We start from the raw sequence: 18,117 nt of genomic DNA, 5'->3' as shown, positions 1-18,117 counted from the left end.
TCTAATGGAATACTCCTTCCCGTGACTTTTGGCCACTCAGTGTATATTGTATAGCTAAACTCCCCAACCTATTCTTTTTTTTTTTTTTTTTTTTTTTTTTTTAATATAATGCCCATGTAGATACCTAACTTCTTTTTTTGCTTAAATGGTGTATTACATAAATAAGTTAAATTTAGTTGTTTCCCCTGTAAGAATTTAACCCTTTTCTTACTTCCAGTTTATAAGCACTCAGACTTTATTCGTTTCTTTTGCATGCTTGAATAATTGGTTTTTTTTTTTTTTTTTGTTGCTTTTTTTAATATCTGGAATAATCTTTTGGGCTTCCACATCATTTATTGGCTTTCTTTTTTGTTTTTTAAAGAAATGCTAATTGAGGTGATTGTTTACTTTTATATAGCATGAAATGGATATATAGTATTGTCTTGCCTTTTTTCCCTGCTGGTTTATTCTTTAAATGTTAAGTTGAGGCTCTATATCACAGTGGTGAATATTTTGCTTATTGGTGTTTTAAATCCTAACTTGAAGATTGTGATGAGTATGGGATGTGGCTGTCTGTTGCTATGGTGATTGCTATGCTTATTAGAGTTATACATGCTAATGTAAAAATATATACCAGGGACAATACAATCTTGTGAACCATAACTGATGCATTTTGTTCAAACCATTATTTCAATATATTAGATTTCCTGGTGTACGTATTTAATAATAGTGTACTTCTTTTATTTATTTATTTATTTATTTATTTATTTATTTATTTATTTATTTATTTATTTATTTATTTATTTATTTATTTATTTATTTATTTATTTATTTATTTATTTATTTATTTATTTATTTATTTATTTATTTATTTATTTATTTATTTATTTATTTATTTATTTATTTATTTATTTATTTATTTATTTATTTATTTATTTATTTATTTATTTATTTATTTATGTAATTTTTTTTTATGAGGGGCAGTGTGAAACAGATACTGTTATTTTTCATTGGAGTTTGTAACAGGAGGTATACATTAAATGTAATTGAATTAATATGTGATATTATGGTTAAAAACTTGCAGGATTGGAAAAAATAGCAGGTTTAAAAATAAACACTTTAACTTTTTACCAGTTTTTTATGCATTGATGTTACATGATAGAAAAAATGAGTCTTGCTTTTCATATCAATATACTGATGCTGTGAAATATTATTTAATGTAGTCCTATTAAAAAGCTTTAATGAAATAGAAAATAAAGTTAATGATCATCTTAAACATTACATGTAATAAACTTCTTTGCGGTTCCATACTGACATTCACAATCATATACTTATTATTTACTAGCTCATGTACTCGTGCTTGACTGGAATTCTACATTTTATATGGAATTCTAGATAAAATATGCACGTTGTGAGTAAGATTTAATTAATTTGCATTGCTCTTAGTGTTGTCCAAAAAACACCACGGAATGGTCTCCATACATCATTCCTCATGCAAAGTCAGAGTTGGGTAGTTTTCATTATAATGTCAGTGCCCCTTGCCAATTATAATGTCAGTGTCCCTTGCAAAGTCACAGTTTGAGGTGTGTAGTTGTCATTATAAATGCAGGTCCCCTTGCCTGCTGCTGTTCAAATTATGTTGTCCAGGGTGGTTGTTGAAGTCACGATCCAGTTGGGAAGTTCTTGTTAAATACTGATCAAGGAGACTGATATAGAGTAAGGTGTAGTTTTCTTGACCCTCTTTTTCCATGATTCGGTAAGAGTAAAAATCTGAAACAGAAACCGTATTCTTAAGAGGAGATTTAGAATTTGGATCAAGCTGGGGGATGCTGAAGGAGTATCCATCTTCTCCACAGCAGAAAATAAGAGGTTACTGAAGCACATCATAAACATGGTATGTTTCTTTGATCTGTACCAACTTTGTGTCTCTGCTGTGAAGAACGAAGTCCCACTTTTCAAACTCTTGCTGCACAATCACCAAAGCCACCTCACTCATTGTAAGTGCATTATATCGATCCGTATGTTCAGTTGGTGATTGTCGGTCCACATGAATCACAACTTTAAACTCTTGACCTTCTGGGGCGTTCTCCAATGCTGTTTTAAAATCTCATATATAAGGATTGTGATTATGCACAAGTTGCCAAAATTGTAAAATTAACCAAGGCTTCACAACAGGGAAGATATTGGACCAAATTTCTGACTCTCTCTTGTCATTGCCAACACAATGTATTTGTAAAAATGAGTGTTTTTCTTGTGACTTCCTATTCTGGGACAATCTTGGACTTGAACTTTAAAAGTTGGTATAAAATTTCCCTCATGTACCTCCTTAGATCCAAAGGATGTCATTTGAACACATCCGTTATACTTTCGAAATGTTCCTCAAAATATGCTCAGACTCAAGATGATCGTTAGTAAGGAAGGGAGATGTACCTTTCCATTCCTACAACACAGACTGGGGCTTTCTATTTTCCATTTTTGCATGACACCACTTGCAATTGACTTTCTGACCAATAGCAACAACCTTGTCATTACTATAATCTGTATTGTAGTCATACTTGAGTCCCGATAAAGATTTTGTTTTCCATGGGATCAATAGTTTATTTTCTTTGTATCTCCTAACAGCTTTTTGATTGACTTTAGGATTTTTCTTCGTGTATTTCCTAATTGCCTCCATATTAACATCAGGTTTTCTTTCAGTAACTTTTTTTTATAGATTTCCTATGTTTTTTATTTTATGCTATCAGTGAATCTAATGCAGTGCTTGTTTCCTCTTTGGTTTTCATTGGATGATTGAACTTTTGAACTGTTTTTAGAATCAGATGGAAAATTTAGATTATCAGGCTCAACAGAAAGACACTTGTTTTTAGGAAGGGAATGATAATCAGTGAAAGAAAATTCATTGTAAATTTTGTCATTGGCAGAACACTGGGCAAAAAAACTTGCAGGGCTGATAACATTAACTTATATAGGGACAGAACCAGCAATAGCGGGTAGTTTATGGGGAGGGACACATTGAAGTAGGAGTGGTTCAAAATGCGATGACATTATGGGACCAGATCCCTCAACAGACTCTTCAGGCTGTATTATCACATTCCTTTCCTGATAAATTTATTACCATTTTCTTCTCTTGCCAATCTCCCCACTCCCATTACCTCACAACAGCATCTACTTTTTAGCAATGACCACTGCCATTCTTATTCTGTCCTTCAGTGACAAAAGCTGCAGGGATTCATCTATTTCATTCTTTTTGTGTATACCATACCAAGTTTATGTGTACTTTCACATCAGATCACTACTCTCCATCTGCTTTCAATTCATGTACTTTAAATTTTATTTTAAACCCCACTTGGAGTGATCAAAAATACTTTTCTTCATCATTATTCTGAAGATTAAACTGTTTTAAGCTCTAAATTTATTTCTTACGCCCTCAACATTTACAGAGTACATTTTAACAAAGTTCAGTTCAATGCAGAACTAACTGTGTTCGTATAGAACTTTATTATTACGGCTACTTTCTATCAAGCATTTTTCCTCACTCCTACAACGTAATTTAAGAAGGCAGCTGACTTAGCAACTTTAAAATTTATTTAAACTCCAAGCTTATTTCTTACACCCTCAACCAATATAGGGCACCTTTTAACAAGGTTCAATTCAATGCAGCAATAATTGTGTTCTTATAGAACTACTAATATGCAACTTGTTACCACATTCTTAGACAAGGTCGTTCATAAAAGTATATAAATTAGGACTGTTTGTAAGAATTTATAAAGGCTTTATTATAAGAATATTTTAACTACTGTCATCCCTCTCACTCATTTTTTGATGCATGTACCTACAGCATCATCCTCACATTTATAATTTGTAATTTTTCTTAAACTACAATTAAGAACAATCAGGATCCTGATTTATTATCTTTCATGTTGGAGATTGAGGCTAAAGATGCCCTTCAGAAAAAGGGTAAAACCTGTCCCTATAACTTACTTTGTAAGTTTTAATTCTTAATTAAAATGTACTCTTTGCTTAATAAACATTAATATTTCTTTGACTTTAATGTACAATTCAATAGGTCCACAATATGAGAATTATAATGTGTAATGGCTCTTCAGTCCGACCAAGCCACGTAGAGATTTAGCAACACCGCCTTGTGAAGCCCATTTGAATTTGCCTGCAAAGTTATCTGATCAGCTAACTTCAGCAGCTGATAAAAAGACAACAGCACGAGATATCAACATAATTTTTTCAAATTACTTATTAGTATGACCAACGCTCTAATGTTCATATACTTGGTTCACGTTCTTTCTGACCACCCTGTATGTATATTGCTCCTGTTACAGTAGCTTTCTTACCTTGGCATTCATGATTAAGAAATTAGTTTCATGCTTTGTAATTTTTTCTCTGATTAAGTTACTGATCTTAAACACTGTATATAGTATTGTATGTTTACTAGTAGTTATGTATTGTGTATTATTTTAATTTACTAAAGAAAGGTGGAACAAATCTAATCCAAGAGGTGCATACAAACATTTAAAAAGAGATAGACATAATTATTGGTGATATTCTAAAGTGAAAAATATTAAATTAGTACTGTATTATTTTCATACTGTCTCTCATATGTGAAATAAGCAAAAATAACTGAGTACTTTTTTGAAACTGTCTTGGACATCAGCATCAGCCATGAAAATGCATGTTGTTTTAGTGCTTTGAGGTCAACAAAACTGAAGGTTTTGCTACTGAACAAGAGGCAACGAAAAAGGCCATGTCACTGATCAAGTTCAACAAACTGTGGGGAGTAGTGATCTTCACCAATGTGGACCCTGCAAATGACACCTTGCCCCCCTTTGTAACTTATAAAATCAGGTAATTATGTGTGTGCTTTGGATTCCTAATAGCTTCTTGCATTTAACTCTAGCATGCCTTTTCACCTCTTTGGGATTATTGCTCACATGATGCCATAGCTTCTGCTGCATTTTCATCTTTTGTGTTTTCTTGTAATTATACTGGCAACTTTTTGCACAATACTGCTAAGGGGGAACCTTTTTAGGGTTTGAGGATAAGGGGGCACCTTTTTAGGGTTTGATAATGTACTTTTAAGTGTTCGAAAACTGCTCTCTCAAGTCACAAAATACACTATAAAAATTGAAATTAAGTCAAACAATGTAATTATCAGTTTTTTGAAATTCATTTGGTGTTAGGAAGGTTTGTTGATGTTCAAAAACCTTCTGTATTAAGAAGAAAGATGAACTTTCAGGATAGAAAGCATTATAGAAGATGAATCATATTACAGTGTAATATTGAAATTCAGGTTGTACTTGTGAGTATTAGTTTCTGAAAACGTTATTGCCTAAAAATGTTAAATCCGCTAGATGGAATTTTGTTGGTATAAAATAATGAATGTTATGTTGTCAAAACTTTTGATAATGTGCATATTTAAAAAATAAGACAACTTCAACTGTGTGACATGGTGTAATGTAGATATGATATAGGCTTTTGAACTTATTATTTTATTTTAATTTATTAATTCCTATTTATTTCTTCTACCTCGTTCATCCCTGATTCATCTGAAGACCCTTCTGTTACTTCTCACGCATACACGGTGTAACAGGAACATCTTAATTGAAGCTTAGATGGTGTCATCAGCTCCCACTTGGAATACTGGATCTGTGCCAGCATACAGCAAGCCATCTGGTGACGAATGAGTGTACCACTTACTATGACCAACGGTAAACCATTCTTAAATTCAAACTCTCATTATTGGAGCAGTCTTCATTGCAAACAGTCGAGATTTTCTTCTGAAGACTCAGAGCAAAGTTCTCTGCAAAACGTAAAGAATTTCACCTTATTTTCTTGACACGGCATAAGGCCAAAAGCCTGTACCATGTCTACAAGTATGCACCTTGAAAGCATCAATGTTAACATTGTGTAATGTAGTTTGTTACCTTCAGATGTCAAGATTGGTGGATCGAATCCCAGCATAATCAGTTGGCAGTGAAAAGTGTTTAAATATAAGATATATTGTACTGGCATGTTGAGGGTATTTAAATGTAAGATATACTGGTATGTTGAGAAACTCTTTTCCATCGCAAAGTACAAATGCACTGAAGGAATATTAAACACACAGCATTGCTATAACAGGAGTATTAAATACATAGCATTACTATAACAAGAAGAATTGCTTCCAACTCTGTGTGTGTATATATTATGGTTCCACCTACTATATTGAATTGCCTGGTAAACTCTGAGCATTTTCTTATATGGAAATGGAGCCTTTTTTCATGGTTTTTGGAAAAATTCTTCATTCATCAAAGATCTTCGACTTTATCCATCTATACAGCAATTTTAATACTGTTTGTCCAACCATTGTCCCGTTTCCCTACGGGGTCGGGTATGAGGTGAGATGAATCTGTCGTGGCGGTTTTTTTTAATGACCGGATGCTCTTCCTGATGTCAACCTCATCAGAGGAGTTAATGAGATGAAATGAATGACGTGATATATGATAGTAGGGAGAGGGTGAAACCCGGTGCCGGCAGATAGCCTACTCTTGTCAAATAGCACCAAGGGATCTGCTCAAGGCTTAACGTCCCCGTCTGACGGACAAATCACCATCAACAGCGTCATATGCCCTCACTCCATATGAGCACTGCAGAGAGGTTTGGAATTTAATCCAGGCTTTTGGCACGCAATCTAGTGATTAGAAATTGTATACCACGCCCTCCCCTACCTTGCTGGCCAACATTCTGATGGTGAAATTTTTTTCGACCAACGGGACTCGAACTGACTAACCTCGATGTCAGACCGTTTAGACTTCAGCGCCTTAACGATCAAGGCCACCAGGCGAGCTAAGCAATTTTAATACTCTCCTGTGTAGAACTGGACTGGTCTAAGAGTCAAGGTTGTTATGTGTTATCAGCGTTGCATTCTAAAGGTTTCATCAGTCAACCAACTGCAGGCCTTTGAAAGGTTGATGTTTCACAGTCTACAGACTGAATTAATGCAGTTCTATATGATTCCTTATCGTGTGCTAATCTTTTCATGTCTACATAACTACTACATCCTACATCTGCTCTATTCTGCTTATCATATTCATACCTTGGTCTACCCCTACCATTCTTACTGCCCACACTTCCCTAAAAAACCAACTGAACAAGTCCTGGGTGTCTTAAGATGTGTCCTGTCATTCTGGCTCTTCTTCTGGTCAAAAATTTAGCCAAATCGATCTCTTCTCACCATTTCGATTCAGTATCTCTTCATTTATGATTCAGTCTACCCATCTCACCTTCAGCATTCTTCTGTACCACCACAGTTAAAAAGCTTCTATTCCCATTCTTTCTGAGCTAGTTATTGTACACATTTCTCTTCCATACAATGTCACACTCTAGACAAAAGTCTTCAAAAACATCTTTGTAATTCCTATATCAATGTTTAAAGTGAGCACATTGCTTTTCTTAAGAAAGGCCTTTCTTGCTTGTGCTGGTTTCCATCTTATGTCCTCCTTACTTCTGCCATCATAACTTATTTTACTGCTGAAGTAACAGAATTCATCTGCTTCCTTTAAGACTTCAATTGCTAATCTAATATTTCCTGCATCACCTGACGTCATTCAACTTCCACTCCATTACTTTTGTTTTAAACGTAATTATTTTCATCTTGTACTCCTTTTCCAAGACTGTGTCTATACAACAATTTCTTCAGATCTTTTGCAGACTCGGATAAAAAACAATATCATCGTCACATCTGAGAGTTTTGATTTCCTCTCTTTGGATTATGATTCCCTTTCCAAATTCTTCTTTGATTTCCTTCACCACCTGCTCCGTATAGAAGGAGAGGGCTCAAACTGCAGCCTTTCCTCACTTCTTTCTGGATTGCTGCTGTGTTTACAAAGCCCTCGATTTCTATCATTGCAGACTGATTTTTGTACAGATTGTAGTTTTTTGTATCTGATCATGATCGCCTTCAGAACCTCAAATAATTTGGTCCAGTCAGCATTACTAAATGCCTTGTCTAGATCTAAGAATGCCATGTATGTGGGCTTGTCCTTAATTCGATCTTCTGAAGATCAGACATAAAGTCAAGATTGCTTCTCGTGTTCCTTCGTTTAAAACCAAACTGATCTTCTCCCAGCTCATTTTCAACTTGTCTTTCCATTTTTCTGTAAATAGTACATGTTATTATTTTTCAGGCATGTGATACTAATTAAATACAGTGGAGAAAGATTACATAAATGCATGTATAAGATCATTCTAAGGATATGGCACGATGAAGTTATTCCAAAAGAATGGCAGGAATCACTTATTGTCCAAATTCATAAAGGAGGGGATAAGAATTGATAAGATTTCTGGGGATATACTAAAGACAATGGGTTGGCATATAGTACCATATCTGAAGGAGCTATACCAGATGAATGGAGAGTTGCTATAGTAGCCCCTGTGTATAAAGGAAAGGGTGATAGACATAAAGCTGAAAATTACAGGCCACTAAGTTTGAGGTGCATTGTATGTAAGCTTTGGGAAGGCATTCTTTCTGATTATATTAGACATGTTTGCGAAATTAATAACTGGTTCGATAGAAGGCAGTTCGGTTTTAGGAAAGGTTATTCCACAGAAGCTCAACTTGTAGGATTCCAGCAAGATATAGCTGATATCTAGGATTCAGAAGGTCAAATGGACTGTATTGCAATTGACCTGTCTAAAGCATTTCATAGGGTGAATCATGGGAGACTACTGGCAAAAATGAGTGCAATTGGACTAGACAAAAGAGTGACTGAATGGGTTGCTGTATTTCTAGAAAATAGATCTCAGAGAATTGCAGTACGCAAACCTTTATCCGACTCTGTAATAATTAAGAGGGGGAATTCCTCAAGGCAGTATTGTTGGACCTTTATGTTTTCTTATATATATAAATGATATGAGTAAAGGAGTGGAATAAGAGGTAAGGCTTTTTGCGGATGATGTTACTCTATATAGAGTAATAAATAAGTTACAAGATTGTGAGCAACTGCAACGTGACCTCGATAATGTTGTGAGATGGACAGCATGCAAGGGTATGTTGATAAACGGGGTTAAAAGTCAGGTTGTGAGTTTCACAAATAGGAAAAGTCCTCTGAGTTTTAATTACTGCATTGATGGGATGAAAGTTCCTTTTAGGGATCATTGTAAGTATCTAGGTGTTAACATAAGGAAAGATCTTCATTGGGTAATCACATAAATGGGATTGTAAATAAAGGGTACAGATTTCTGCACATAGTTATAAGGGTGTTTAGGGGTTGTAGTAAGGATGTAAAGGAGATGGTTCCAGTGTATGGGACCCTCACCAGGATTACCTGATTCAAGAACTGGAAAAAATCCAAAGAAAAGCAGCTCGATTTGTTCTGGGTGATTTCCGACAAAAGAGTAGCGTTACAAAAATATTGCCAAGTTTGAGCTGGGAAGAATTAGGAGAAAGAAGATGAGCTGCTCGACTAAGTGGTATGTTCTGAGCTGTTAGCGGAGAGATGGCCTGGAATGACATTAGTAAACTAATAAGTTTGAATGGCATTTATAAAAGTAGGAAAGATCACAATATGAACATAAAGTTGGAATTTAAGAGGAAAAACTGGGGCAAATATTCATTTATAGGAAGGGGAGTTAGGGATTGGAATAACTTACCAAAGGAGATGTTCAATAAAGTTCCAATTTCTTTGAAATCATTTAGGAAAAGGCTAGGAAAATAACAGATAGGGAATCTGCCACCTGGGTGACTGCCCTAAATGCAGATCAGGATTGATTGATTGATTGATTGATTGATTGATTGATTGATTGATTGATTGATTGATTGATTGATTGATTGATTGATTGATTGATTGATTGATTGATCAAAATTATCGTGGTACATCTTTTGTAAACATGACCTACAAAATTCTATCTTTTATTCTTTTATAGAATTTAAAACCATTTGCTGAAAATATTATTGGGGACTATCAGAACGGTTTTCATAGTAACAGATCCACTACAGACAACATATTTGCAATTTAGACTATTAATGATTAAGGTTGGGAACACAAGGAGTTGGTTCATTGTCTCTTTATAGATTTCTTCAAGGCATATGATTCAATCCATAGAGAAGGGCTGTCAACATCGTGATGGAGTTTGGCTTTCCCATAAAATTAATTAACATGTGCAAACTGTGTATGGATGGTAATGTTAGCTGTGTTTTGCTTAAGGGCAGAAAATCAAGTTTCTTCCAGAAAAAAACTGGTCTGAGACAAGGGGATGCACTATCTCCTCTTCTGTTCAACATTGCACTGGAGAAGATTATCAGGAAATTAGCTCTTGTACCTGCTGGCATCATATTGGGGAGACAACATAAAGTCCTTGCATATGCAGCTGTTATTGTTCTTATTGGCTGCAATGAGTTAGAAATTAGGCAATTATTTGTGGAACTAGAGGAAATGGCAGCAAAGATTGGCTTACAGGTAAATGATGAAAAGATACATTGCATGGTTGTACAGAGACTAAATCATGAGGTTGACAGGTTGCCTTTGAAGATTGGGATATATATATATATATTTAAAAGAGTATAGGAGTTTAAATTCCTTGGTGTATTAATCAATGACCAAAACCAAAGGCAACAGGAACACCAAGCTAGAATTAAAGAATGCATATAAGCCATTTTACTCTGAGCCCTAGTTTTTAACAGGGAATGCAAAAATGATTATCTACAATACAATCATTCGACCAGTACTTCTGTATGGTTCCGAGACATGGCGTATAACCAAGAAAGAGCAGCTACAGTTGCAAGTCTTTGAGAAAAAAGTTAATAGAAAAATATTTCGCCCATGGTTCAATTCTGTCTCTTAAAGCTGGCAGAAAAGATCTAGTTATGAGATTTACACCCTCTAGTTATGAGATTTACACCCTCTCTCAACAACACACTAATATGGGTGTGATAGAATCCAACAGACTGCGCTGGGCTGGACTTGTACTGAGGATGCAGGTTAACAGAGCACCAATAGATCTATACAAGGGATCTCTTAATGGGAAAAGACCTTCAGGAAGACCCTGAAGCACCTGGAAGAAGGAGATCAACAAGGTATGCCGGACCCTCCAAATTGAAAACTGGGAAGAGCAGGCTCAAGATCGAAAAGGATGGAAGAGGATTGTGCGATCGGCACGGGAACTTCATGTCCCTCAGAAGTCTACAGAGTGAGTGAGTGATACTAAAGTAGTAAGAAAGTTGTAATAAAGTAGTGCTGCAGTTGTTTTCATACTTGTCAGTTCCCGCTTCTTGGGAATAGGTATAACAACATTCTGTTTAAAATCTTATCATGCATCATACTTCTTACACACTAAATGGATTGATATTGTTCTTATTGGCTGCAGTGAGTTAGAAATTAGGCAGTTATTTGTGAAACCAGAGGAAATGGCAGCAAAGATTGGCTTACGGGTAAATGATAAAAAGACACATTACATTGTTGTACAGAGACCTAATCATGAGGAGGCAGTTGGTTATTCTGAGGGTACGTCATCAATTCCATGTGCCTTATTTCCTATTTAGGTCTCTCAAAGCTCTGTTGAATTTTATCTTAAAATTGGGACTCCAATTTCATCAGCATCTCAACAGCATCTTCTTGTTCCAAAACGTTATCATCTACTTCTTTCCCTTGATTCAACTGTTGGATATGATCCTGGCATCTTTTTGCCTTGTCTTCTTTCTATAGAAATGTTTTTTTCTTCTGACAGGAACTAACAATATGTTCTTATCAAAACAACAAATTTTGCAGGGAGGATGATGGAACTATAACAAAGCAATGTACAAAAACTTAGCTACCATTTCTAGCTGTAAGTTCCTGAAATAGACCTGGAAATATCTAAGAAGATTTCATGCATTAGCTTATAGCTGGACATGGGCAGCTCTGGTGACCAGCTGAAGTGAGCACGTTACCTTGAGCATACTGTGCCTGGTAATTAACACATGTTCCTTTCGAGAGAACAGTCAAGAATCTGGCTAATGTTCTAGAATATGCATGACGTTACTTCCGTAAAAAAGGTTTCATTTCTTCCAGTGAAATAACTTTGGAAGAAAGAGAGAGAAGTCGACATGAGATCCAACTGATTGAAAGTCATCCCATGGAGATATAGTGCTGCTGTTTATATTTATCTCTGGTACTGTTAGATTCCTGGACAAATTTTAGTGACAAAAGTTGTCTTGAAGATATTCCTCCGGGTAGCAGTATAGAAATTCTCCAGATTCCTCCCAGCATTGGAGGGAAAATACAGCCCTTGGATAAGGTTTCTCCCAGAAATTGAATGCTTTGTACTGCTGTTTAAAAAAACATTATGCCGGCTTGTGAAGACTTTCAGTTTGATGTTTATCAAAGAAACAGCATACTGAAAATGCAATCCTCCATTCATTTTCAGTTTTCTTCCCCATGGTTCAAGGACATGATTAAACATTCATGGTTCATAATCAATTACACAACAAAGAGACCTTCAGAGTTCAAAGTATCTGTGAAATATTGCTCTTAAACAAGTATGGAAAACGGTAAAGAACAATGTGGCCTTAAAGTGCATATTCATTGTGCTTGGTGCCAAAAATATTCTTGTTATCATGTGATTAACACACCACATTTGTTTCACATTAATTCCCTTATAATAAAGTGATCTTGGCACGTGGTAACCTATTACAGGATATTAGAATCATTCTGTATTGACGGCTTTCACTTTACAAAGCAAAAAATTAAATGTATCCTACTAATTCAATACAAAACATAATTCCATCATTAGATGGAGCAATAAAATTCAAACATGTTTCGACTCGTTTGAGCCATCTTCAGTGAAATAAGCGGGGGTTAATCTACATAATATATGCTAAAAATGTGCTACAACATAATGAATGACAAATGAAAAACAAAAGAGACTGCCAGTTCATTCTATCCCTCTCCAGCACAACTGTAATTCCACTCCGCTGTGCACCGCGCTAGCCAGCAAGATGTAATGGTTGTCCAGCAGCTGCATTGTCACATGGATTTTGAATCAAGATTTTGACACCTTCCAGTTTGGAATGGCACCTAAATTTTTGTACATTGCTATTTCATGGTCTCCTCATCCTCCCAGAAAAATTGCATTGTCAGTTTTGGTATGAACTTATTGATAATTCCCTTGTGAGCTGTTAATGACATAAGATATTCATTGGGTTATAAGCCGGAATATTACTTCACAATAACTCGTACAATTACATTACTGTAATTTTCTCAACAAACTTAGAACACTAAATGAAATTTTTTCGTATAAAGAAAAAACTATTTTCATTGACTCTAGCTGAAACATTGTAAATAATTGTGTTTGAAGGAAAATCTTCATTTTGTGTTTTATTTCCTGGTTTGTAGGTTTAATAGTGAATTGCAATATGCAGATGCTGCACCTGCTCTCACACCGTGGAGCTGCAACAGTTAGTAAGTTGTTTCAGGAGTGCTTCAGATTGTTATGGTCTCTCCATTAATGTTCAGAAAGCCAAAAATTCGCACAGCCTGCACCTGGATCAAACCTCCCAGCTTTCAATATCTACATTGCAGATACTGCACTGGAGCAGGTTGCCCACATTTTATATCTAGGAAGTTTCCTCTCAACAAATGCTAACTGCTCACAGGATGTGGATTGGAGAATTGGTGCTGCGCACTCAGCATTTGGACTGTCGTGTTTTCATAAATAAGTACCTTATAGTGCATACCAAGTTTATGGTTTACTGTGGTATTGTCATATCAGCACTGCTTTACTGTTGTGGAACTTGGACCCCCTGTGTCGCCAACCTTGCAGTTCCTGCAAAATCGCATGCTATAAGCATTGAGATTACCATCATTGGCCACAGTCTCAGATGGATAGAGCACTTCAGTTGCATGTGTGATAGCAGGCTTTCTCGTCAACTCTTGTATGGTGAACTCCGCTCCGGCTCAAGACTTCATGGAGTCCCTTTGAGGCGTTTCAAGGATCAGCTAAAGCAAACTATGAAAAGAGCTGGAATTAACACTCAATCCTGTGATAGGCTTGCAGAGAATCTACACTTTGGTGCCACACTGTTTCTGCATTTGTTACCGTGTTTGAAAAGGAATAGCATAGACGTGAAGAGGTTAAGCGATAAGTACCGAAGCTCTGTCAAGCCCAACTCCGCCCTCCCCCAGCCATTCCATGTGATTAGTGTTTACGTATGCTTCATGCCAAGATTGGGCTACAAAGTCATATGAAACATATTCCGAAAGTATTACGAGTGTGAAAATGTAAACTGCTGAAGAATGTGTTCACTCGGATACGATTTGCAACCACCACTGCTGCTGAATAGGGTAGTAGCAGGGTTGCCAGGTATCCTTTATTATATGGGTCTGAAGTAATGTCCTGTTTTAAGAGCATGCAGGATGTCTTTTTTTCCCCATGTTCAAATAACTCTCTTCTGCCATGGTTAAAAATTATCTGTTTACAGTAGTATTTACTGATCCTGCATTTCAGTTAATTCTTCCTTTGGTGATGCTGTACTATGATCGAAATGTGTATTAGGTTAGCAAACCGCTGGCACCAAGCCCAAGCGTAGGATTCACGGTAGTGTGACACAGAAGCATCTGGTTTATATCAACACAACAATTAATGAAACCCTACATTTTTTCACTTTCAAATGCTTTTAGCATAAATTGTTATAGCTGGCATTTTATGTTGTGCTGCGGTGGGGTGAGAGTAAAGAGAGCTCTGCTAGTGTTGTTGTTGTTTTGAGTCATCAGTCCATAGACTAGTTTGATACAGCGCTTCATACCACCCTATCCTGTGCTAACCTTTTCATTTCTACATTAATACTTCATCCTACATCTGCTCTAATCTGCTTGTCATATTCGTATCTTGGTCTACCCCTACCGTTCTTACCACCTACACGTCCCTCAAAAATTAACTGTACAAGTCCTGGGTGTCTTAAGGTGTGCCCTATCATTCTATCTCTTCTTCTGATCAAATTTAGCCAAATTGATCTCCTCTCACCAGTTTGATTCGGTATCTCTTCATTTGTGATTTTATCTACCCATCTCACCTTCAGCATTCTTCTTTAACACCACAATCCAAAAGCTTCTATTCTCTTTCTTTCTGAGCTAGTTATTGCCCATGTTTCACTTCCATACAATGCTACGCTCCAGACGAAAGTCTTCAAAAAAACATCTTTCTAATTCCTATATCAATGTTCGAGGTGAACAAGTTTCTTTTCTTAAGAAAGGCCTTCCTTGCTTGTGCTAGTATGCATTTTATGTCTTCCTTACTTCTACAGTCATTAGCTAGTTTACTATCCAGGTAACAATATTCATCTGCTTCTTTTAAGACTTCATTTCCTAATCTAATATTACTGGGCGAGTTGGCCGTGCGCGTAGAGGCGCGCGGCTGTGAGCTTGCATCCGGGAGATAGTAGGTTCGAATCCCACTATCGGCAGCCCTGAAGATGGTTTTCCGTGGTTTCCCATTTTCACACCAGGCAAATGCTGGGGCTGTACCTTAATTAAGGCCACGGCCGCTTCCTTCCAACTCCTAGGCCTTTCCTATCCCATCGTCGTCATAAGACCTATCTGTGTTGGAGCGACGTAAAGCCCCTAGCAAAAAAAAAATCTAATATTTCCTGCATCACCTGACTCTCTTCAACCACACTCCATTACTTTCATTTTGGACTTATTTATTTTCATCTTCTATTCCTTCTGCAAGACTCTTTCCCTACAATTCAGCAATTTCTCCAGATCTTTTGCAGAGTCAGATAAAATAACAACATCAGCAAATCTCAAGGTTTTGATTTCCTCTCCTTGGAATTTGATTCCCTTTCCAAATTCCTCTTTGATTTCCATTATCGCCTGTTCTATATAAACATTGAAAAGTGGGGGGGACAAACTGCAGTCTTGCCGTACTCCTTTCTGGATTGCTGCTTCTTTTTCAAAGCCCTCGATTCTTATGACTGCAGACTGATTTTTGTATAGATTGTAGATAATTCATATATGGAAATCTTATTAATATCAATTCATCATAATTCATATATGTAACCTATCAGTACGGACATGAAGCTCATAAATAATGATTGTAGATAATTCTCCTTTCTCGGTATCTGATCTCGATCACCTTCAGAATCTCAAACAGCTTGGCCCAATCAACATTATTGAATACCTTCTCTAGATGTATGAAAGCCATGTATGTGGGCTTGTCTTTCTTAATAAGGTCCTCTAAGATCAGACGTAAAGTCAGGATTGCTTCACGTGTTCCCACATTTCTTCTGAAGCCAAATTGATCTTCTCCCAACTCAGTTTCAACTTGTCTTTCCATTCTTCTGTAAATAATAAGTGTTAACATTTTCAGGCATGAGATACTAAACTAAAGATGCGGTAGTTTTAACACTTGTCAGCACCGGCTTACTTGGGAATAGGTATAACAACATTCTGCTGAAAATTGAATGGCACTTCTCCTGTATCATACATCTTACACACTAAATGGTATAACCTCTCCATGCTGGTTTCTCCTAAGGCAGTCAGTAATTCTGATGGTATGTCATCAATTCCTGATGCCTTATTCCTACTTAGGTCTGTCAAAGCTCTGTCGAATTCTGACCTCAAAATTGGGTCTCCCATATCATCAGCATCGACAGCCTCTTCTTGTTCCAGAACCGTATCATCTACTTCTTTACCTTGGTACAGCTGTTGGGTATGTTCCTGCCATTTAGTCCTTGTTACATGTTCTTTGAAACAGTCTCTCAAACTCTTTTGTCTTCTTTGCCTAGAAGTGGTTTTCCATCTGAACTTTTAATATTCATACACCTAGTTTTCCTTTCTCCAAAGGTTTCCTTGATTTTCCTGTATGCAGTATCTACCTTTACTGGGATCATCAAACCTTCTGCACTTCTCTTTCAGTCATTCCTCTTTAGCTGTCCTGCACTTTTATCTACTTCATTATTTATTCACCTGTATTCTTTTCTACCCTCCTAATTTTTTGCAATTTTGTACTTTCGTCGTTCGTTAGTCAGGTCTAGTATCTCTTGAGTTATCTCTTGTTACTTAATTGATTTTTCCTTTCTTCCTAACTTTTCTTCAGTAGCCTTACTGATCTCATTCTTTATGACTATCCATTCTTCCTCTACTGTGTTTCCTTTAGCCTCTTCATTTAGTCCTTGTTACATGTTCTTTGAAACAGTCTCTCAAACTCTTTTCTGTCAACTTGGTTAGATCCCATTTCCTTGCATTCCTTCCTTTCTTCGGTTTCTTCAATTTCAGATGGCATTTCATGACCAACAGGTTGTGGTCAGAGTCCACATCTGCACCTGGGAAAGTCTTGCAATCCAATACCTGGTTTCTGAATCTCTGCCTAATCATAATGAAGTCTGATACCTTCCAGTGTCTCTAGGTCTCGTCCATGTATACAGCCATCATTTGTGGTGTTTGTAGGATGTGGTGTTAGCAAGGATTAAATTATGATGGGTGCAGAAGTCAACCAGCCAGCTTCCTCTTTCATTCCTTTGTCCCAATACAAATTCTCCTGTGTTACTTTCTCTTCCTTGGCCTACCATTCCATTCCAGTCTCCCATCATAATTAGATTCTAGTCACCTTTTGCATATTGTATTAAATCTTCTATCTCTTCGTATATTCTTTCGATTTTGTCATCATCCACTGAACTAGTAGGCATGTAGACCTAATGTGTGATTCCTCAAAAGCAAAGAAGAAAAGACTTTGCATTTATTTTTAAAAATGGGAAATTAGTATAACTGAATTGCGCCCATTGACAATAATTGTTTCAAGCCAAAATGTTTTACTTATAATTGTTTTTTTAATTTCTACATGGAGGTGAAAGTGACTTAAAGCAACACATTTCAATGGCATTACATGAAAGTTTTTTGAGGCAAACTAACATGGCCTCTAAAACAACGTTTATGGTTAAGAAGGGAAATTATGACAGTAGTCTCATTGCTGCTGAATTAGCATTCTGCTACAACAATGTTCAAAATAATCTAAGCTATAATAGTTTTGATTGTGGCTTGAAACTTACCAGGCTTGTTTTCACCAGTGACTTGCCAACTGCATCAAAATTAATTTGCAGTCAAACAAAAGTAGAAGCTTTGGTGAGAAAGATATTAGTACCAAAAAACGTGAATGACTTTGTGAAGATTTTATCCT

The 18,117-nt window shown here is 36.3% G+C and overlaps 1 protein-coding gene across 1 annotated transcript in view; it reads left to right on the top strand.

The window, feature by feature from the left end:
- Positions 1-18,117, top strand: part of LOC136874341 (phospholipid-transporting ATPase ABCA1-like) — a 372,334-nt gene that overhangs the window by 94,221 nt on the left and 259,996 nt on the right. Inside the window, 1 exon segment of the mRNA XM_068227760.1 lies at positions 4,676-4,836. Coding sequence (XP_068083861.1) covers positions 4,676-4,836 — 161 coding nt within the window.

The sequence above is a fragment of the Anabrus simplex genome, chromosome 5 (assembly GCF_040414725.1).
Source record: "Anabrus simplex isolate iqAnaSimp1 chromosome 5, ASM4041472v1, whole genome shotgun sequence".
NCBI classification, from domain to species: Eukaryota; Metazoa; Arthropoda; class Insecta; order Orthoptera; family Tettigoniidae; genus Anabrus; species Anabrus simplex.
This window is presented reverse-complemented; position numbering and strand designations above follow the sequence as displayed.